Source organism: Leptonychotes weddellii, chromosome 9 (genome assembly GCF_054177405.1).
Source record: "Leptonychotes weddellii isolate Sample4059 chromosome 9, ASM5417740v2, whole genome shotgun sequence".
NCBI classification, from domain to species: domain Eukaryota; kingdom Metazoa; phylum Chordata; class Mammalia; order Carnivora; family Phocidae; genus Leptonychotes; species Leptonychotes weddellii.
Genome location: NC_138377.1, coordinates 96130451 through 96152270, shown reverse-complemented (window position 1 = coordinate 96152270; position 21820 = coordinate 96130451). Strand labels below are relative to the sequence as shown.

The 21820-nt window shown below is 53.3% G+C and overlaps 1 protein-coding gene across 1 annotated transcript in view; it reads left to right on the top strand.

Annotated features, from left to right (window-relative positions):
* Positions 1–15048, top strand: part of ITGA11 (integrin subunit alpha 11) — a 110991-nt gene extending 95943 nt beyond the window's left edge. The window contains exons 20-30 of the mRNA XM_081831313.1: positions 505–712; positions 2800–2898; positions 4369–4445; positions 5033–5122; positions 6000–6090; positions 7575–7688; positions 7901–7987; positions 9308–9418; positions 9530–9625; positions 12879–12992; positions 13701–15048. Of these exons, the coding sequence (XP_081687439.1) occupies positions 505–712; positions 2800–2898; positions 4369–4445; positions 5033–5122; positions 6000–6090; positions 7575–7688; positions 7901–7987; positions 9308–9418; positions 9530–9625; positions 12879–12992; positions 13701–13772 (1159 nt within the window). The 3' untranslated portion in view covers positions 13773–15048. The remainder of the gene's footprint in view (positions 1–504; positions 713–2799; positions 2899–4368; positions 4446–5032; positions 5123–5999; positions 6091–7574; positions 7689–7900; positions 7988–9307; positions 9419–9529; positions 9626–12878; positions 12993–13700) is intronic.
* Positions 15049–21820: the final 6772 nt, after the last annotated feature.

Here is a 21820-nt window from a genome sequence, read left to right as displayed (position 1 = left end):
TGGAGTCTTTACTACCAAACAGATGAAAGGTGGAGACTAGGACCTGTGATCCTGGTTGCTCATCCTCCAAGCCCCCAACAACTGTGTGGCCCAGTGACAGACTGCTTGAGCTAAGGAGACTAGCAGAGGATGAGCAGGGTGCCCACGATCTCCTGGAAGAGAAAAAAAAAAAAAGTAGCATACAAGGAAAAATCATGAAAAATGTCCTCTTTGAAATTTATGTCATTTATTTTCAAATAATCCGTCCTCTACCTTTACCCAGCTATGATATGATTGAGCTAGAAGACATATACATTAAGTAGAAATAACACATACAAACCCTGTAGAAGGATGAAGAAGCAAACCGTCTAGCCATCTAGGCTACTCATCAAGATAGTCTCTATATTTAGCTCTGAGATTCCTGGTAGCCAAAGCCAAAAGGAAAATACACTGAGTAGAGGAGAGAGGCCTGGCCCCGAGCTCCCCATTCCATGCGCCTGGCCCCTGGTGGCCTCTGTCCTGCAGGGAGTACTGCCAGAGGGTGCTGGGCAAGACCGTGCAGGATTGCTCTGTCTACACGCTGTCCTTCGACACCACGGTTTTCATCATCGAGAGCACACGCCGGCGGGTCCCAGTGGAGGCCGTGCTGGAGAACAGAGGCGAGAACGCCTATAGCACGGTCCTAAATATCTCGCAGTCGACAAACCTGCAGTTTGCCAGCTTGATCCAGAAGGTGAGACCTCAGCCCCCGGCCCAGCCTGCCCGAAGCTAAGAGCGGAGGCAGGAATGGAGGGGTCCAGCCGAGAGGCCTGGCTGGCTGCACATTACAACCACCGGGAGCTTACAAATCCCCGTGGCCAGGCTTCTCCCAGAGATTCCACCAGATCTGGGCTGGGGACGGCCTGCATCAGCGTGCTTTTAAAGCGACCCCGGTGAAGTCAGTGTGTGGCCGGGGCGGGGGGTGCGGGGGGAGAACCACCGGTAAAGGGGGGTCTGAGCCCTTCCCGAATGCGGAGAGGAAGGTCCTTCAGCCTGTGTCCTTGGCCCTCGTTAGGGGCACGCGCGCGCACACACACACACACACACACACCCCACATGGGTGCACACCAGCTCATACACCCCATCTGCCCACAGTTCATCCTTTGGGCTTTCTCAAAAGGGCCCTTCTCACAAGAACCAGAACAGGTTATTCCCCACTTTAACATTTCCTATCATGCCCAGTTGCTTTCGCTACAAATTCCAGACTCTTTGTTATGTCAAGTCCCGTCCCGCTTCCCCATCCATCACCTGCCCCCTCTACCCTCACCCCCACACCCTTAGTCCCACCAGCCACTGCTGTTTCCCCGGCACCCCTCCTTTCATGCCGAGGCCCTCCCCACCGTGGTCCCCAACCTGGACTCCCTCCCTCCTCTGCCCGACAGGCTCCTGTTTCTTCTTGATTACCATCTTACAGAGGGGGAGAGTGAGGCACAGAGGGGTGTTAAGGGGCCTGACCAGGACCACACAGCTAATAAGCAGCAGAGCAGTTTCCCAGAAGGCCACACAGGCTCCTCCAGCCCCACACAGCTCCGAGGAAATCCACAGTGCCTGAGTGCTGGCCTGTGGTGGCCCTGAACTCCGAAGGGCATGAGCACAGAGAAGTCCCTGAGACAGGATTATCGACTTAACCCAGGACATCGCTGTTCTGTGTGGGTGCTGGGGGGGTGGGGTCCCAGCTCCCCTCAGACACAGTCTCCACCCTCAGTGATCTCAGAGCATCAGTATGGAGCCCAGAGTGTGGGGTGGGGCAGGCACGGGACCCTTCTGTCCTCACCACCCCCCAGAACCTCTGCCAGGCAGTCCCTCCATCAGGCCCAGGACTAGACCCCACCGCCAAGCCCCCCCACAATCCAGAGTGAAGATGAGGAGCCCATGTGATGGTCCTCCTTCCAAGTCCTGTCCTGCCCAGAGACTTTTGCATCTGTCTGAATTGGGGTATTTAGGGGAAACTGAGCCCCAAACCTGCATTCCCCTTTCACTTCTTCCCTGGTCCAGACTGTACAGTGCCGTGACTATTCAGGGGGCAGGCATCGTGGGATTTTGTGTCTATGACATAGAAAGGCTTTGGGAACTGAGAGAGGCAAAGAGAGGTGGTCAGTGTGTTCCGTAAGGGGCTGCGTCCACACACACGACAGGTGGTGTGTGGGGATAACCCGCAACCTGGCTCCGCCCCACCAGCCCCAGCCCAGGAGCTGCTCACAGCTGGGAGACCAGCACTCCTCTCCCCAGGCTGCCCCCCAAACCCCCACCACCCAGCCAGATACAAAGGTGTTAGTCTGATCACGTGCACTTTGTACACACACATGCAAAAGTATACAGACCTACCTATACACCCAAGGAAACGCACGTGTTCCTCACACATGCCACCGGACGCAAGCGCACACGTGGGCCTACATGCAGACCCACGCGTGCGGAGTCTACGCGGACATGCCGTTCCAGCCACACGTGCATATGCATGCTCAAAGATGCACACAAAGAGGCACAGCCAGCCAGCAGCCTCGAGCTAGAGCGCCGTGCGGGAGTCCCCCCTCAGGCCCCGTGCGGAGCGGACCCCCGTGCTGGCCCAGCAGGGCCGCAGCTCAGAGAGGCCCAGGAGCCTGGTGACAGTTCCCCCTCAAGGCCACCGCCACCCCTGTCCCCGGGGCCCCCGGGGTCCCAGCTTCCTTCCAAGGACCTGCGTTACAGCTTCTGTGTAGGCGGCGGGGGCGGCACGGGTGACCCCCAGACCTGGGTCTCTGGCCCTCCTAACTGCCACCCGCGGTGCCCCCCACCCGCCCCCAGGACGACTCAGAAGGCAGCATCGAGTGCGTGAACGAGGAGAGGAGACTCCACAAGAAAGTCTGCAATGTCAGCTACCCCTTCTTCCGGGCCAAGGCCAAGGTTGAGGCTGGGGGCAGTGTGGGGGCGGGACTGGGGCAGGTTCTGGGAGGCACTGGGGAGGCAAGCGAAGTGGAAATGAACAGAGGGGAGAAGCGGGGGAGGTTGGAGATGCCTGAGCATGGCTTTTAAGTATGTTTTTCCCCCCCGGGAAATGACTTCAAATGACCTAACTAGCCAGCCCACCCCAAGGGAGCATCCAGGCCCCTTCACCTCAGAGGGAGCCCTGCCACTCCCACCCCCCCACTCTCCCACCACCTCATGGGCAATTATCCCTGCTGTCCTTTATCCTAACACACTTTTTCGAAGTCCGGCCTCTGTCATCCTGCGGCATGCATGCGGAGAGATTGGGAGAAAAATTAACATCTCGTGAGCACTTACCATGTGCTTGAAAGGGCAAGTGGAAAGTGGGTAGGGTGTGTGAGGGGAGAAGCAAATTCTCCAGGAAGGAGAATCTCCAAATTCCAGACTCCAGATCAGGTAGCACTGGCCCATCACCACGGGGCAGTGGGCGGCCACTGAAGGTTCTGGAGCAAGAAAAGACCCGACTGAAACCAGGCTGCCTGTAGAGCAGGAATCAGACAGAGGGAACTTGAGGCAAGAGCCAGGTAGAGTGACAGCATGTTCCCAGGACCAGGGTCTGCAAGGCTGGGGGGAGAGGGGGAGAATCCTTGCCAAAGAACCTCCCCACTGGGACAAAAGTCAAGAATGGGGCCCCAAGGTCTCCTTGGGAAACCCCATGAGAGCCAGACCTGGGAAGAGCACGGGGTCTGTGCAAAGTCCCTGTAACACCCCCAGAGTGGGGTGGGAGGTGGCAAGGAGGGTCAGAGGTCACAGGGCCACCACAGTCAGGGGACCCAGGCCGGAGTCTTGGGCCAAGGCCAAGGGAAGCTCAGGACTGGGCTATCAGAGTGGTGGGAGGACCGCTGGACCAGGAGGCAGGTGCCTTATTAACCTGCTGGGTGGCCCGAGGCAGCCTTCACCCTTCTGCTGGCCTCACCCCACCGCACATGGGAAGAAGGGGCCGCTGAGGCAGGCTTCCCACTGGCTTCTGGCCCCGCATCCTGTGGCTCATGGTGATGGTCACCTCCCCTTCCCGCCATCAAGTTCCCCACTCAGGAATTCCTGCAGGATCCTGAAGCTGGACCTGCTGCCTGCTAATTGCCTATAGTTGAAAACAAAAAAGGAAGTCCAGGGGGAGGACGGCTGGCCCCAGAGCCAAGAAACCCCATCTGAGGAGCTGTTGTCTATGGTTGCACCCCCAGGTCCCGAGCTCAGCTCACAGCACTCCGGCACCCCAGTTAGCAGCCCTCACGGCCCCCCACCCCGGCCCCGGGCAGCTCCCAGTCAGCAGCTACCCTCCCCCCGCCCCCCGGGGAACCAGGGCAGGGGCAGGGAGGGGCGGGCTGGCCATGCCCAGACCCCACAGTTCCCAGTCGCCCCAGCTCCAGTGACTGGACCTCTTCCTCGCAGGTGGCTTTCCGGCTAGATTTTGAGTTCAGCAAATCCGTCTTCCTGCACCACCTGGAGATCCGGCTCACGGCTGGCAGGTCTGGGCGTCGCCTGCTCCTTGTGCCCCCGCTGGGCTCTGCTCGCTGCTCCCCCCTGCTAGCCACAGCTCCTCCCTGTGCCCCTGGGATCGCCCCCAAGCCATCCCTGCCGGCCCGACCACGGGGGCGCCCACCTGCTGCCTTCTGTACTCTCGGGCAGCTCGGATAGAAATAATAATACCCTGACCTCTATAGAGCGATTTCTGTGGCAGCTATTTTTAAAGCCTTCAGTTATTAAGCACCCTACGTATAATCGTCAGGCCTCACAGCAGCCCCTGAAGATAGGCAAGGCGGGGGTTATCCTCCGAGGGTAAGGGAAGGAAGGTCTTTTAAAATGGAAAAATGCCCTAGGGGAGAGAAGGCCCCAGAAAGAACACCAAGAAAGAGAACAAACCAGTGTCCCGCTCCCAGTTGCTGTGTGTCCTTGGGAAGTTCATGCAGCCTTTCTGAGCCTTCCTTTTCTCACCTGTAAGTTGGGAGGTGGGGGGGGGCACTCATCCCTGCTTTGCCCATCTGAAGGGGCTGCGCTGAGCCCATGCAGTGTGCCGGCTCCCCACCCCGACCGCCCCGCGTGGCTCTCCCTACAGTGACAGCGACGAGGACGAGAGCACCAAGGAAGACAACACGGCCCTCCTGCGCTTCCACCTCAAATATGAGGCTGACGTCCTCTTCACCAGGTGGGCGGCGGGGGGGGCTCGGGGGGCGGGCTGGGGGAGGCCCGAGAGAAGTGAGACCTAAGACGGGGCACCCTCGGGGGGGCCGTCATAGGATCAGAGGTCTCCGGGGCCGGGCTGCAGTGCCGAGGGACTATGAGACGGAGCCGGGGGTGTCCCTGAGGGCTCAGAGAGTGCGGCCCCCTCAGCCCTGCTGCACAGGGGGTAGGAGGAGACACAGAGCTGGCCGCCTGGCAGCTCCCGTGGGGGCCGGGGGAGGGCCGCGGGACGTGTCCACCCCCAGGGCAGACTTTAAGAGGGGGCATGGTCTGAGAGATTTTAAAATAGTCTTAAAGCCTACTAAAAGTCCATCTGCTTTTTGTTACCACCTTGCACCAGCAACCCTCCACAGCAAACGTGCGAAAATGCTCCTCCCCGCAGGGCAAAGTGCTCCCACCGGCCACCCCTGTCCTCTGAGAGCCCCTAGGCAGATGGAAAAGTCGGACTAGCAACCACAGAGAAAGCAGACGCAGGCCCTGCCGTGGCCACCACCTGAGGCTGGAACAGGCCAGAGTGGGCGTGTTCGTGTTTCAAAGAGGCCGTGCCCCTGGGCAGAGAGGCCAGGGATGGCCCCAGAGGCCAGGGATGGCCAACGACCGGCTCTTCTGGCCCGTGGCCATCCCCCACAGGACGCAGATGTTGCTGAGCCATCTCAGCGCACGTTCCTGCTGGGGCTCTGAATCCTTCCTGACACAGCCCTCCCACTCCCCATGGACACGAGAGGAAACCTCTTTTTTGTGGTCCAGGGGAGCCAGGCACATGCCCACGCCCTCTTTCGTGCACGTATCCAACTAGCCCACACTGCCTGAGCTCACGGCGGCCCTGTCCTCTGTCCCTGCAGGAGCAGTAGCCTGAGCCACTACGAGGTCAAGGCCAACAGCTCACTGGAGAGGTACGACGGCATTGGGCCTCCCTTCAGCTGCGTCTTCAAGGTAAGGCTGGCAGAGAGCCAGGCAGAGAGTGAAGGACAAGAGCTGAGGATCCCCCGGTTGGGAGGGGAGGAGTCTAGAATCATTGCAAGTGCCTGGGGTTCAGCCTCAGCCCTTGCTACCCAGTCACTGTGATTTTAAGCAAGTTCCTTGCCCTCTCTGGGCCTCTCAGTCCTCATCTAGAAAATAATGGGGGGCTTCTGGGGGGCTCAGTCGCTTAAGCATCTGACTCTTGGTTTACGCTCAGGTCATAATCTCGGGGTCATGAGATCGAGCCCTGCATCAGGCTCCAAGGTCAGCAGGGAGTCTGCCTGAGATCCTCTTTCTCCCTCTGCTCCTCTCCCCCAACTCAAATAAAAATAAATAAATCTTAAAAGAAAAGAAAAGAATGGGGCTGGACTGGGAGGATGTTATCGGTGAAGGTTAGGTGTGGCTGCATATAATTTAAAAAATATAAAAAACAGTAGTCTAAATGGACCAGAGTTTATTCTCTCCATGAAAGAAGTCCCCAGACTTCTTTCAGGGTTGGCAGCTTCCACAAAATCATTCAGGATTGGGTCTTGGGTCTGCTCCACCATCCTCGACATGCCACTGTCAGCCTCTCAGGTTCACCTCATAGTCCAAGAGAGTTGCAGCTCCAGCCATCACACTCTCATCCCAGGAAGGAGGAAGGGGAGAAGAGCAAGCCCCTCCCTACGAAAGAAACGCCTTGGCAGTTCCTCACACTGCCAGTTACCTAGGGAGGCTGGGAAATGTGGCATTCGTCTCTGTCCCCGTGTGAGGAAGGAGCAAGAAGGGAAATGAGGGGGCAGTTGAGCAGTCTGCCCAGTGGGCCCCGCGCCACCAACCCCCCCAACCCCTGAACTCTGCGTGAGAGCTCGGGGCAGGCTGACGCCGGAAACGGCGCATCAGACACGCTGGTACCTGGGTGGCTGGTCCAGGAGGGGTTTCGCGACTGCCCGAGGCCACACAGCTGGGACATGGTCGCAGCCCTGGGCCGTGTACCGGCCTCTCTGAGTCCAGAGCCCTGCCTGGAATCACCGCTGCTCGGACACGGGGTACGTCACGGCTAGAACGTGCACATCACTGGCTCACCAGTTAGAGCCCTCGTTAATCAATGATTCGCTCTCACAATAAATGCATTGCTCTCACCATCTCCGCCCCGACTGTGGCCCAGGGTGGCCACCAGCACCAGGCTACAGAATCCCCACAGCCAAGAGAGGCTGAGAATGGAAGTGCCCTTGCTTTCCAGCCTCATGGCCCCACCAGCTTGTCCTCAGCCTCCAGGAGCCCGGCTGCTTCGGGGCTTTCACGCACCTTTGTCGGCACAGCTTCCGCCGTGACTTGGCAGAGCAAATATGCCAGGGGGCTTGGAGGGGCCTGCTTCCCAACCTAGCTGGGGAGATCGCCCCCTTGGACCTCATCCTTCACCCCCTACCCCCCCAGCTGCTGCTGGACGTCCTGACTCCTTCCCTCTCTGGCCACAGATCCAAAACTTGGGCTTGTTCCCTATCCACGGAGTAATGATGAAGATCACCGTCCCCATCGCCACCAGGGCGGGCAACCGCCTGCTGATGCTGAGGGACTTCCTTACTAACCAGGTACTGTGCCCTCGGGAGCCTCCTCAAGGGAGGGGGCCCGTAGGAGACAGACCTACCCCGAGGGTGTCCCCAAGTCCTCAGACCTCAGCTCCTCCTCCCCGGCCCCGGGCCAGCAGGGCCTTCTCTGGAAAGAGGAGGAGAGGAGAGCACCTCCGGGATGCTGAGCGTGCCAGGGCTGGTTGTGAGGCTGGTTGCGTGTGGCCCTTGTGCAGGTGAACACGTCCTGTAACATCTGGGGAAACAGCACCGAGTACCGACACGCCCCAACGGAGGAAGACCTGACCCGTGCCCCACAGCTGGTGAGTGTCCCCTTACCCGGGGCTTGGCCACCATACCAGAGCTTCAAACCGAGAGGAAACAGAATGAAGAAAAGATACGTCTTGCTCGTAATGAGCTCCCCATCTTGCAGGGCACATAAGAGTGGATGCCAGAGGAGCCAGGGGACGAGGCTGTGACAGGTGTCAAGAGAGTGACAGCAGATCAGACAACCTCCAGTAAAGGAACAGGGATCGTGGACTGGCCAGCAGGGTACGGAAGAGCAAAGGGAAGGGGAAGCCCAGACCGAGCAAGGCTATGAAGGCCAGGACCTACCTGGCTTGTCTTGGAGACATTGAGCCCATCCCAGCTGGGTCCTGCCTGGCCCCGGAGATGGAGGGCAGCTCATGTCACCTCCCAAGGCCCTCCCCAAGACACCTGCTAGTTTCCAGCTTTATGTTCCCAGGGCTGCCACTGCCCCCCAGAGAGCAGTTTCTGAGCATGCTTTCACTGTTCTTCCCCAAGCAAACATCTTAGCTGTTTGGGTTTTATTTCCCCAAACGAGCGCCTCAGACAAAGCCTTTTTTGAGCGTAGTGTACTTTCCTGAAGACTGGGCTTGGGGGGTGGGGGGGTTGACGTGGCTGCAAGAGAGAGACACAAACAAGTTTAATCCAATAAATTCTGATTATTTGATGATTTCTTTGGGTTTCCTGTTGAGATGGTATCATCTGTAAATAATAACAGTGTTAGTTTTACCATTCGATCCTTATAAACTGCTTTTCTCATCTTCTGGCTCTGGCTAGGACCTCCAGGGCAGTGGGAAATAGAAATGATGACAGTTTTGTCTTGAACCTGATTTTTAAAAAATTGTTTTTAATTTTTCATTATTAAATATGATGCTTGCCATAGGTTTTTTATAAACACCCTTTATTCAGATTCAGGAAGTTCCTTGGGAGTTTTTACCATAACCCGAAGTTGGATTTCCTAAAATGCTTTCTCTGCATCTGTTACAGTAATCATACAATTGTTTCCTTTAATCTGTTTGTGTGGTGATGACATTTATAGGCTCCCTAACGTCGAACCAAAGCTCTGCTCCTGGAATACACGCGATTACACACAACCTCGACGAGCATTGGCTCTGCCATCCTTAGCTTGTCCTCCAGCCCATGTGTCCCCCCACCCCCCACCTCTCCTTGTCCCCGTCCTCTGCCCTTTCCCCCCCCGCCAGGAGCACAACTTGGGCTCAGCCATCTCTCTGGTGGCCCAAGTCCCTGCTCACATTCTTGGGTCATGGCTGGGCCAGCTGCCTCCCTTGCTCCCCCAGAACCCGGTCGCTCACCCCGAGACCCACTTCCTCTTTCAGAATCATAGCAATTCTGACGTAGTCTCCATCAACTGCAACGTGAGGCTGGCCCCCAACCAGGAGATCAATTTCCATCTGCTGGGGAACCTGTGGTTGAGGTCCCTAAAAGCAGTAAGTAGAGCACTTGAGCGAGACTCCAAGGAAACAAGGGAAGGTGGTGGGTGCTGGGGGGTGTCCCAGCAGGGGAGGGGTCAGCTTCTGACAAGGCCTCTGATTATACAGCTCAAGTACAAGTTGATGAAGATCACGATCAATGCAGCCTTGCAAAGACAGTTCCACAGTCCCTTCATCTTCCGCGAGGAGGATCCCAGCCGCCAGGTGAGCCCCTGGGAATCCTGCAGGCCTCAGCTCGAGCCAGAGCAGCTAGGGGAGGGGCTGCCCCTTTCCCTGGAGTTTTCTCCGCGTGTTCCTGCGGGAGAGAGAAGGACCGATCTGCAGTTAGTGCAGCAGCAGAGGAGAGGAGAGAAGCAAGACAAATAGGCCGGGAGGGGCCAAACAGGGAGGGGGCTAGAAGTAGGCATTCGCCCAGGGCCTCGGGGGCGCCAGGCTCTGTACCACAGCAGCCCCGTGGAAGCAGAGGAAGGAGGGGAACTGGCATAGTCTGCCCTAGAGGAAAGAACTGGAGCTCAGGCCTGCCTGCCCGGGGGTGGGGGTGGGGGGGAGACTCACTGATGGGTTCCACCAGCAGTGAGGCAGGATGACCATCCACCGCTCTCCTCCCCAGCCATTCTCACCTCAAATCTAAGGAAATGCACACGCTGTGCTTTAGGAGTCTGGGGTGAACTGAATTCATGAAGAACAAGGGATGCAAGACGTCTCTGTATTGGGGCTCATTTTGAATTGGGTAAAACCGGATTGTCGCAGACCAGACCGGCTGGAATCAGGGCACAGGAAGGGGGTGAGGCTTCGTGCAGTGCTCTCCTGAGAAAATGAGAAGTTGGGTCTTGAAGAAAAGCCCAGTCTTTTGAAGAGGGGCTTGGGACATGGGACACTGCTGCCCTCCACTGGCCACATCCCCACACTGGCCGTGGCCTGCGTTCCTTGAGAGCAGCTCCTGTACCAGAGGCCAAGTGAACCCCCAGCCCCACCGTGGAGATGCTGGAGAGCAAACTCAGCATGGACAGGAAGGCAGACCTCAATCAAATGCACACATACCACTAGTAAACCGGGTGGGGGGCTGCCAGGCAGAAGGGAAGCAGGTACAGGGGACCCACCTAAGGAGCAGTTTTATTTGTTCATTCATCCAACATTTGGTGGGTGTTCCTCCCATGACTCGGGCCCCCAGGGTGTACAGAGATGATTTAAGCAGACAAGGGGATGAGGATAACAGCATGGCTACGATCTGGGGGAGAGCACAGGTGCTGGGCCTGGGGGGCAGTCAGAGGGAGGGATGTCCAGGGAAAGTTTTCTGGAGACAGTCCACTTGAACCGAATCTGAAGAGATATGTTGGAATTCTGCAGGCAACCGAGAGAGAAGAGGCGTTGTATGGGCACCCCCACCCCCCCCGACACACACACACACACGACCCCTCTCTCTACACTAGTTCATGTCTTCTAAGTGAATTCTCCTTCTCCTTCCACTCCCACCTCCCCCCAAGAAAATCCCTCTGATGCTCTCTGGATGCCTCACTTCTCTTTTAGAAATCCCGCAACCCAGGATCTAAGGCCCCCGTTGGCTTGGCTGTGAGCTACTGTCAGGGGTGGGGAGGCGGAGAAGGTCCTAGCCTTCGTGGGTGGAAAGAGAACACAGAAGGCACTGGCCATTTGTTGAGCCCTGACTCTGGGCCAGGCCCTGTAACAGACACTTGGCATGCGCTCTGGCTCACTCTTCAAAGCACTGTGAGTTACGCTTCCCCCCATTTTTCAGATATGGAAACTGAGGCTGTGGGAAATAAGGCAGAGAGGGGGCCCTGACTGGCTTCAAGTTGAATGAACAGTGAGTCGGTGGCCAAGTCAGGCGGGCTCACTCATTCAGTCATCCGCCATGTTGTCTGAGCTCCTCCTCTGTCCCAGCCCCTGAAGACAGAACAGTGACCAACACAGACAAAGCTGACATTCTAGATGGGAAGAATGGCAAGACACAGGAATATATCAGTGTCAAGTGGTGATGAGGTCTGCCCAGAAAAACAACAGGCACAAAAGGGTGGAGACTGGGGGGTGGGGGGTGCTATTTTATACGAGGAGATTGGGAAGAGCCTCCCCGATAAACTGACATCAGACAGAGAGCATGAAGAATGGGGGTGTCATGTGGCTATCTGGGGCAGGGTGGGGGAGCCATGCCGGCAGAAGGGACAGCAAGGACAAGACCCTGCAGTGTGCGTGTGCTTGGCACGTTGGAGTCCGGGTAGCTGGAGGGCTGGAGGAGAGAGAGCGATGGGGAGAGGAGGAGATGGGGCCAGCGAGGTAAGCAGAGCCAGAGAGTATAGGGCCTTGCGGGCCAGGACAGGGACTCTTATTTTCCACTCTGAGCTGGAGGCTCGGAGCAGAGCAGAGAATAAATCTGCCTTCCTCCGGCTGCCATGCCGAGAACAGACTGCAGAGGGCGACTCAGAGGCTAGGAGGCAGTCTCCAGGAGGCAGTCTCTTACAGTCTCCAGGGCAAGAGGAGGGTGCTCAGTCCAAGGAGGTAGCCCTGCAGGGGGACGTCTGGCCACATTCTCGGTGCTTCCAAGGTAGAACGGCCAGACTTTGCTGGAGTCAGTGCCGATTACGAAGTTTCCGGCCTGAGCAACAGCAAGAAAGAACAGTGCGGCCATTTGCTTCCGTGGGAAAGGCGGTGAAGGAAGAGGTTTGAGGGTGAGGAGTGGGATCAAGAGTCTGTCTGGGGACCTGTTAAAGACACCAAGCAGGCCAGGAGACGGTAGCATATGAGTCTGGAATTTAGCGGAGAGGCCAGGTGACAGCAGTCCGCGGGGAGATGGAAAAGCCCTGCGTTGGAGGGAGTTTGTCCAGGGCTGCGTTAAGCCCTCCATGGCCCTGAGCACCTTTGCCTTCGGAGCCCCTTCCTCCTTAAAAAATTAATTTAAATTATTATTTTATGGCAGTGTCCATATAAAGACAAACATAATCCAAGCAAGATAATATTTTTTTTCTTCTTCTAATTTTAAAAGAAATTATAGAACATTTTCAAGGGCCCCTAAAAGCACGAAGGGGCCTGGGCCCACGGTGCCTACCAGGGAATACGGCCCCGAGCTCACCAGGAAGTGACTGTCAGTTAAAGCAGAAGTCCAAGGACAGAGCCACGGGACACACCAAAATTTAGAAGTTTGGGAGGTGATGAAGCAGCAGAGAAAATAAGAAAAAGTAGCCCACGTGGTAGGAGAATCCAGGGGGAGTGGAGAGTGGCCCGAGGCCAAAGGCGGAAAGTGTCTCAAAGAGGAGGCAGGATCACCTGGGTCCCTTAAGTCCCGTGTCCGTTGTGCAAGGGCTGGGGGCTCTGGGGCCTCTGCAGGCCGGGTGCCACCCATCCCTCCAGCAGATGTCACCAGGCGTTAGCTATTCCCTGACGCCTGGCTGCCCCCGGGGCCCCGGAACAGTAATGCTGCTGACCTGGCGCCCTCCTCCCCTTGCAGATCACATTTGAGATTTCCAAGCAAGAAGACTGGCAGATCCCGATCTGGATCATTGTGGGCAGCACCCTGGGGGGCCTCCTGCTGCTGGCCCTGCTGGTCCTGGCACTATGGAAGGTGAGGCCCCAGCAGGCAGGTGGTGGGGAGCAGCATCCTGGCAGGTTGGCCCAGGCCAGGGGCTCTAGCCTCTGGGGCCAGTCCCCACGTTCTCCCCATGGGAGCTGGCGCCCACCCAGCCTCCTTGCTAGAACTTGCCTCCTACTGAAACATCCGTCTCTCACCACAAGGGGACAGCTTGGATAGGGCCACCAGAGGACCCGCAACCTGTGGCTCTGACCCTTCTGAGGGTCCCTTTAGGAACCTGATGAAAGCTAGGTCTCCTCTTATTAGAAAAAGAAGCAAGCACACAGAGCCACAAAATTTCTCGAACAGTGTCAGGCTGCCAGCAAGCCCCCCAAAGCCTTCTCCATCTTTGAGCCTCAGGTGGAGAGCCCCTGGTCTCAACCTCCTCCTATTATAGATGAGGGGAGGGAGGCCCAGAGAGGGGTGTTGACCGGGAAGGGGTCACACAGCACGACTTCTTGCCTCCTGACCCAGGCTCCATCCACTCCATTGCAGCCCCCCCACCTCACCAATTAAGTGGCCCACTGTGCGGCCCACCAAGGGAGTCCTGCTGGGCTGGGGGTTGGGGGTGTTAGCTGGGTCCGTGTTAGCTGGGGTATTCGGGAAGAAGCCTTAGGAGGGTCAGTGAAGGGGAAGCAGGGAGGGGAGACAGGCCTTGTCTGCCCTGCCCACCGCTGAGACTTCTCCCTTTGCCGCCCACAGCTCGGCTTCTTTAAAAGTGCCAAGCGCAGGAGGGAGCCTGGCCTGGACCCCACCCCCAAAGTGCTGGAATGAGGCTCAGAGGAGGCTGCAAGTCGATGGGGGCCAGGACGCCAGTCCAGGCAGTGTGCAGGCCCAGGCCCAGGGCCCACTGAGTAGGGGTGAAGACCGCCAGCTCGCTTTGCACTTGACCTCATCTCCTGAGAGACCAAGGCTGCACCCTCTGAAAGGAACTCAAGCCAGTGTTAAGAGGGATTGCTCTAGTGGGAGGCCGACACCTCCAACACAGAGCCCTGGTGATTTAGAGGGACCCCTCCCACGGCACCCCAAAGCCTCCCCCAGGCTCTGTGGGGGCATTTGCTGCCCCGGCCACTAAGGTGCTAGGAATTCCAGCCATCCCGTCCCATCCTCAGAAGAAACAGGGAGAGGAAGACTGCCCTGCAAACCCACTCTGCACACTCCAGGCCTCGAGTCCCAGAAGGACCCTGGGGGGGTGGGGGGGCAGCAGATCTGCATTCTGTGCTGTCCTCCCACCCCCCACCCCCGCACTGCTCAAGGCTCCGAGTCCCGCTCGCCCCTTCCTCGGACAGGATAGGTCCCCGGGGCTGCCCCTGAATGAACCAGGGCCCAAGGGCTCGATGGTGACAGCTGCTGGCTAGGGATGAAGAAGGACCCTGGGACGTGGAGACTGTGATGGACGGGCAGCTGGGACGCAGAACATGGGGCGCCCACCCCCGAGATGGGGAGGCAGGCGGGCCCTCCACCCCCCGCGCACCCCCGCGCACCCCGCCGGCCGGTTTTGTTCCTAGTGCCCAGCGGGAGCGCGCGCACACGCACTCCCTGCGTCCCGCGTCCCCACTTGGTCTTCCCGGGGGAGCGGGGCGGAGCCTCCCCTCCCTGCGTCACCCACCGCCCTGCGCGCGCGCGAGGGCGCGCACACACATACACGCACGCACACACACACACGCACACACACACACACACACAGCCTCCCATCCCTCCCTTCCGCCCACCGTGCACTAGAGAAGGGCTCAGCCGGCGCTGCTGAGGGGTCCTCTCTGGAAGGCACTGGATAAAGCCGGTGTAGGGACACCGGAGTCTGTGCAACCTCGGTGGCAAATATCTGATCCGCTGGCCCACGGGACAAGTGGTACCACCAGTGACGGTGCCTTGAGGACAACAGGCACGCCCGGTGCCCAGCGAGTAATTTATGCCTTAATCTTGTTTTAAGGTAGAAATGAAAGGGGGATGCATCAAAGGCATCTGTCCCCCTGTCACACAGTACGACCTTTACTGTCGTAAATATTTTTAAAAATTAAAAAAAAAAAATACAGTGATTGAAAACAACCAAGGTGCTGTCATCCCATTCTGGGGGAAGGGCATGTCCTGGGGAACCAACCTCTTTTCTCTGAAGGAAAGGAGGTAGTTGCGGGGCCCCTCCTGTTTTCCCATTATCTCTAAATGTTGAGAAAGGGCTTGTCCACCCTTCGCTCCCTACACCATCCCCGCCAAATGGCTGCCTGGTCTGGGATGGACATCTGCGGTGATGGAGCACTTCCTCCCTCGCAAGACCACCAGGTCCATCTTCACTGTTTGGATGGTTGAAGCGTCTAGCCCTTAGTTCCAGCCCTTCCTTCTCTGGCCTCCTAGATTTCTCCAGGCTAACATTTCAGTGCTCACCTGACACCCTGACTTGAGTTTCTTCACCTTTACACACAGACTGCTCTTAAACCAAGTGGTCTCCATTCTAATCTTGTGCTACTGGAATCCCAAGAAGCCGGAAGTGGAACCTTAGAAATTATTTGCTCTTGTTCCCCCATAGATGAGGACACTCAGAACCAGTGCAGTTAAGAGATAGCCCTAGGTTCCACAGCAAAATCCAAACTCATCCCAGGATTGCTCTCTCTTTCAAGCCAGTCATTATAGCCCAGCCTCAGGGGTCTTATGGAAGGAGAAGGCACTGATACAAAGTAACGATGGGAATATTTTTTCTCAAATGGTGAACCCCCAGTCAGAAGGGGAAACACGATCATGTTTCACTGGAGTCTTAACTCTCATGAGCTGAGCACCTGACTAAAGGAAATTTGATGAACCCACACTCACAAGTGTGTCATATGATTTAGCACCGAGTCTTCTGTCAAGCACCATCAACTCTGAGAATGCTTTCATGTGAAACCTGCCTTTTAGGTGATTGGTAGTCACATTTTAAAAACCGCTATGTGCACCCACACTGCAGGCAGCCCAGAAGTGACCAAATCCAACCTCTGGGCCTTCAGGGGCAGCCTTTTCCCCCAGGGCTCCACGGTCCGTCCATGCGCCCCCCCCCCACCCCCACCCCGGGCCTATGGCAAGAACTGGATGGTCAAAGGCATAACTTGTAACTTCAAGGAATTCAAGCCCTCCCCTTGTGTCTCTCTTCTCTTTCTCTTATCAATTCTCCCTTTTGGAATTTATCTGCTCTGGGGTATAAATGTTGGAGATGGACCTTAAAGAGTACCTGGTAGGGCCACAGAGAAGATGCATTTCCTAGGGAGCAAAGCTCATGCTAGAGCAGTGCTCTTCAGGCCCAGGAGCTTGGAAAGATACCTACGCAAGGGCCCACCCCCAGATCCAGATTTAATTGGTTGGGAGGGTCCGGGCACCATCTTTGTTTCAGAGTTCCCCCCTTCCCCTCCCCCATGACTCATGTGCAGAGTGGAGGTCAACAAGAAGGTAAATATATAGGCTAGAAAACAAATAAGGGGTTAACATGCCCAGGTGACCTTCCATTACGAGTAATGAGAACTATACTGTCGTCCTAATGTTCAAGTTAACCGACTCCAGCTTGGAGTTGGGAAGACCTTCTTGTTCCAGCAAGTCTCTGGAATGGGATCTGCTGCAGAGTTCACCCAGTTCTCCTGCATATCCAGAGCCCCAAGGGGACTCTTGGAGAAGTTGAACACATTTGCTATTGTCTGGAGGAGAGACGAATAGTAGTCTCTGAAGCAATTTTGGCATTTAGCGGCAAGCAGGCCAAAATGCAACCTCCAATCAACATAAAATTCATATTGTGGTTCACAGATGGGTATTATTAGCAATGCTCTATTCTGTAGTCAAGAATAATTATTTATATTAAAAAAAGAATAATTATTTATGATGGAGCTTAGGGCTGAACTCAAGAGTGCTAATCTGAAATGTAGCCAACTTAAAAAGGGTTCAGTCTTTTAAAAGCATTACCAGCCATCCTAGGCATTACTCTAAACAAGCTGCTTTGACTTTTGGGTGGCCCCGTGGTACTTGCTTAAGCAAGACTATAGCAAACAATCTCATGGGCGAAAAACATGGGGCAAGGTTTGACCCTTATAAACCAAATACCAACAAATGATGGTTTCAGAGTTTGGTCCGTGGATTGTCCGGATTTCCCTAGTTCTAGGCTCACCGTCTCGTAGAGGAAAAACACAGGAGTTGTGAAATGAATCGTGAGAGATGTTCTGTGAGCTTTCATTGCTCTTCTCACATGGTGAGACCCCAGGTGGAATGGGGGTTCCCAGAAAAGATCCAGAAATTGAGGGGCAGGCCTTGGATGGCCTCAAGAGAGGCCTCAAGCCTTGTGCCACCAGTGCCCAGTGCTCTGCAGGGAAGGGGACCTCAGTTCTGGGTCCTTCACATCCAACCAGCTGAGCAGGGAAAAGAAATCCAGGCAAGAGTGCTGCTTCTTTCTGGCATTAGATGGTGTGGGCACGTAAGCTTGCAGGACTAAGTGTGCCTCTTTGAGCACATGATCTATCCCGAGCTGAGCATCTCAAAGTGGGATCCCAGAGCTGCCCAGATCAGAACCACGAACTAAGTTCCACCCCAGACCTCACAGATCCCATTTCTGTGAGGTTAATTCCAAGCACATTAAACTTATGGAACCAGCAATCTGGAGCCACCATATGCTCTTATTGTCTAGACTTCCATGTCAGTTTCTTGAGCAGTGTAGCCCTTCTCAGCTGCCCTTGGATCTCGGTGGCAGTGGTCATCAGCAAAACCCGCCCAGGGGTGTCCTTCCAGCACAAAGAGTGGAGTTTCCGGGTTTTCCTTTTGTTCAGGAAGGTGGTATTTTTAACAGACAGCTATCAGGTGGAAGGGGCAAAGTGCTAACACAAACACAACAGAGAGAGGGAGAATAAATGTGGAAGAGCTTCTGACAGAAGGTATGGACCTGGCCTTTCCTAGAGGTCTTTAAAAGACAAGTTGCTGCCTCCATCAGCATTCAAGCGTTTTTCGTGTCAGTGCTTCCCCAGAATATGACACTAGCCTTCCGTCAGTCCCCCTGGCCTCAAGTCCCAGGATGCTAAGCACTCTGTAAGAGAAACGGCCAGCTTACTCGTGGTCCTTTTCCGGCATGACTCACTCTAACCACACCTCACCCCAAACAATAAAGTGGCCAGGTCTCTCCACCACCAGATATGCCTTGGGTGGCTTAACTTAGTGGTGAGTGGTCTCCTGTCTTCAGTCACCACCACATTGGCCTGTTTTTACCTTCAGTTAGCATCATGCCGGCCCTTTATTCTGCACTACTTCTATTTTTTTGAAATCCCCCAAAATTATCCTAATACTAGTATTAACATCAGCCAGGCTCCATGCAGAGGGCAGTCCAGCTTAACCGACCACATTAAAATTATGCCAGCCCTTCTGTGTCACCATCCATTCCGTTAGCTTTGACCTCACACTGAAGTAGGACGCCATGTTCCACACAGACACTGAAGCAGGAACGGAGTTTTGCTGGTTAAGCGTGGAGAGGGGGTTAGAAGCCTGGCACCTGGGCTCCTAAACTTTTCAAGATACAGACTAATATGTACCTAGCAAACTCACAAGATTCGAAGTAGGGTATGAGCAGAACATTTTCTTAAAAAAATGGGATACTATTCCCAAGTTTCAAAGTAGGATATGAGCAGAACAACCTTTTTTTTTAAAAGGGGGACACCATTCCTTAATGGATTTGTCCTTTCTAATCAGTTGTGCGCACTCTTTGTCCTCATCTCCCTGGCACTACGTACAAAAATGACAAGCAACAACTCAAATGATAATGTTTTCTGAAATGTTTTCAGAAAATGGCCCAAGCCAGAGTCAAAAGGTAACATCATGAACTTCTGTTTGGGAAATTAAAGTTAAAATCTGATGAGAAATAGAAAATCAGATTTTAGATAGGGGCATCTAGCTAGATGACAAGCTTATCGAGGGCACGGATCATCTTTCTTGTTTTGGGATGCACGTCCGTGGCACAGTACCTCTGTTGGAGGCCGGAACACAACCCCGGTCCTGCTCTCAGGACAGACCAAGCACACCAAATGTACAAAGCCCAGGGGAATTAGAATAGAAAATTTTATCTAAGCTTGCCAACATGCTAAGTCTTTACGAACCACCTGAAATGTGCTTCTCATGTTGACATTTTCTAGATCAAGCATCTGATGAAATATATTACTACCAGTATTTTCTTTAGTCTGGTCATGTTACTTTAATAGAGCAGAAGTTAACTTGAAACAAAGAAAAAAAAAAAGGTTTAGAATTTGTCTGGGTGATTTCCAGAGGCCACCTGGATATTGCAGCCAGCACACACCTGGCAGAGATGCTAAGGGGAGCTCTGTACCAGCCTGACAGTCTGATAGTCGAAGAGCATTGCTCACTGGGTCGAGACCCGGAGCTTACCCTGGGCTCTAACATTCAATCCTTGTGTGACCTTGAATGGACAAGTCACTTTTTTCTGCGTCTACCACCTCAGCTATAAAAAGAGACTTGCACTAACTGGTGTTCTCAGGTCTCTATAAAGGGATGGGAAAGCTACCCTAAATCTAAATTTGAAAACACGGTCGTGCGGAGGATGTGCTCTAATACCACCATATGATAATACTCTGGGGGTAACCTTAACTAACGTTAATTAGGCAAATGAAAGAAATACAGAATATGAATACTGAAATGGGAAGGCAAAATAATCATTACCTGTAAATGATGTGTATCTGGGACATCCAAAAGAAGCAAGCGAAAAATTTCATTTTTTAAGAAAAGGCAAATCCATTAAGATGCCTATGTAAAAACATAAACATTTAGAAGTATACGTAATGGGAAAAAAATTCCTATCCATAATATAAACAAAGAACCTGATAATAAAAGGAAGATGTTTGTAAGAACTTCATTAAAAAAAAAAAAGGCTTTAAAAAAAGTCTCTAAGAGACGTAAGACTTCACTAAATGGGACTATCTTTCCTTTGGATAAAAAGGCTCAGACTTACAGAGACAGCCTCCCTAAATTAATCTATTAAAGTCAATGATAAAATCATCTTTCAACATAACAGGACACCAAAATTCATCTGGAAAAAAAAAACATACACTAATAAAAGAATTAGATTCCCTCCGCAAAAGAAGGCAAATGAAGACATATTAGCCCCACTAGTGTTAATATTTAACATTTACCAAGCATTTCACTGCTATGTGTCAGGTACTTTGTTAAGTAAGCATCTTGATTCTCTCATTTGCTCATCACAGTCCAAGTTAAATATTATTGTCCCAATTTACAGAAACTAAAGCTTGGATAGAAAAGTAACTTGCCCAAGGTCACAGAGCTAGTAAGTGATACAGCCTTGACAATAATCCCCAGAGCTCCTTCACTCGGCCGGATCAACAGAATAGAAAAAAGAACCCAGAAAAAGATCCAATTATATTATGGAAATTTGGTTTATGATTGAACTCAGTGGAAAATAATTAAAGAATTCTTTGGCTAGCTGGATCCCTTACATGAAAATAAATTCCAAAAACATAAAAAATAAAATAAATTCCAGGTAGATAAAAAATTTAAACCAAAGAAAAGGGGGGCGGGGGGAAGAAGGGAGAAGAGACGTGGAAGGGAGAAGCCATAAAAGCACTGGAAAAAAACATGGGTAAAAAAGATTTATGATCTTGGAATGGAGACAAGCAAGATACAAAATTCAGACTCCATTTTAAAAAATTATGATAAATTTGACTACATAAAAATGTAAATTTCTGATATAAAACTACTATATTCAAAATCAGAAAAACTATAAGCTGTGACATATGACAGGAAAAATTTCCTTAAACTTCCAAAGAATTTCTAACTAGTAAGAAAAAGACCACAACCCAAAACCAGTAAATCAGTAAATATATGAAAGTGTTGGGCACCTGGGTGGCTCAGTCGGTTGGTCATCTGCCTTGGGCTCAGGCCCTGATCCCAGGGTCCGGGTCCCGGTCCAGTCAGGTGCGTCCCACATCAGGCTCCCAGGAGGGAGCCTGCTTCTCTCTCTCCCTCTCTGCCCCTCCCCTCTGCTCATGCGCCCATGTGCGCACACTCTAATAAATAAAATCTTCAAAAAAAAAAAAAGTGTCAACCTCATTCATAATAAAGGAACACTAATCAAAACAATGAAATACTATTTTTTATTAAGCATCTTGGCAAAAACTAAACGATTAGGTAAAATCTGATGTCAATAATAGCATAGGTAGATGGAAGGCAATTTAATGACTTCTACCAAAATTTGAAATACTCAGCCACCAAACCAGAAATTCCAGTGCTGGGAATGAATTTGTTCTATGAATATAGAACATAAGGATGTTCAATGAAGCTTTATTTTTTTTTAAAGATTTTATTTATTTATTTGAGAGAGAGAGAATGAGAGAGAAAGAGAAAGCATGAGAGGCGAGAGGGTCAGAGGGAGGAGACTCCCCGCCAAGCAGGGAGCCTGACACGGGACTCGATCCTGCAACTCCAGAAATCATAACTTGAGCAGAAGGCAGTTGCTTAACCAACTGAGCCACCCAGGCGCCCCTGAAGCATTATTTAGAATATCAATAAAATGAAAACCTAGAAGTCCAACAACAAGGTCTGGTTAAATAAATGCTAAGCCCACTCATAAAATTAAATCTATAAAGTTGTTTAAAGAAGAAAAAAACTATAGATACCCATATGAAAAAGCCTAAGATATATTAAAGATTTATTTATTTATTTGACAGAGAGAGACACAAGCAGGGGGAGTGGGAGAGGGAGAAGCAGGCTTCCCACTGAGCAGGGAGCCCGATGCGGGGCTCAATCCCAGGACCCTGGGATCATGACCTGAGCCGAAGGCAGATGCTTAATGACTGAGCCACCCAAGT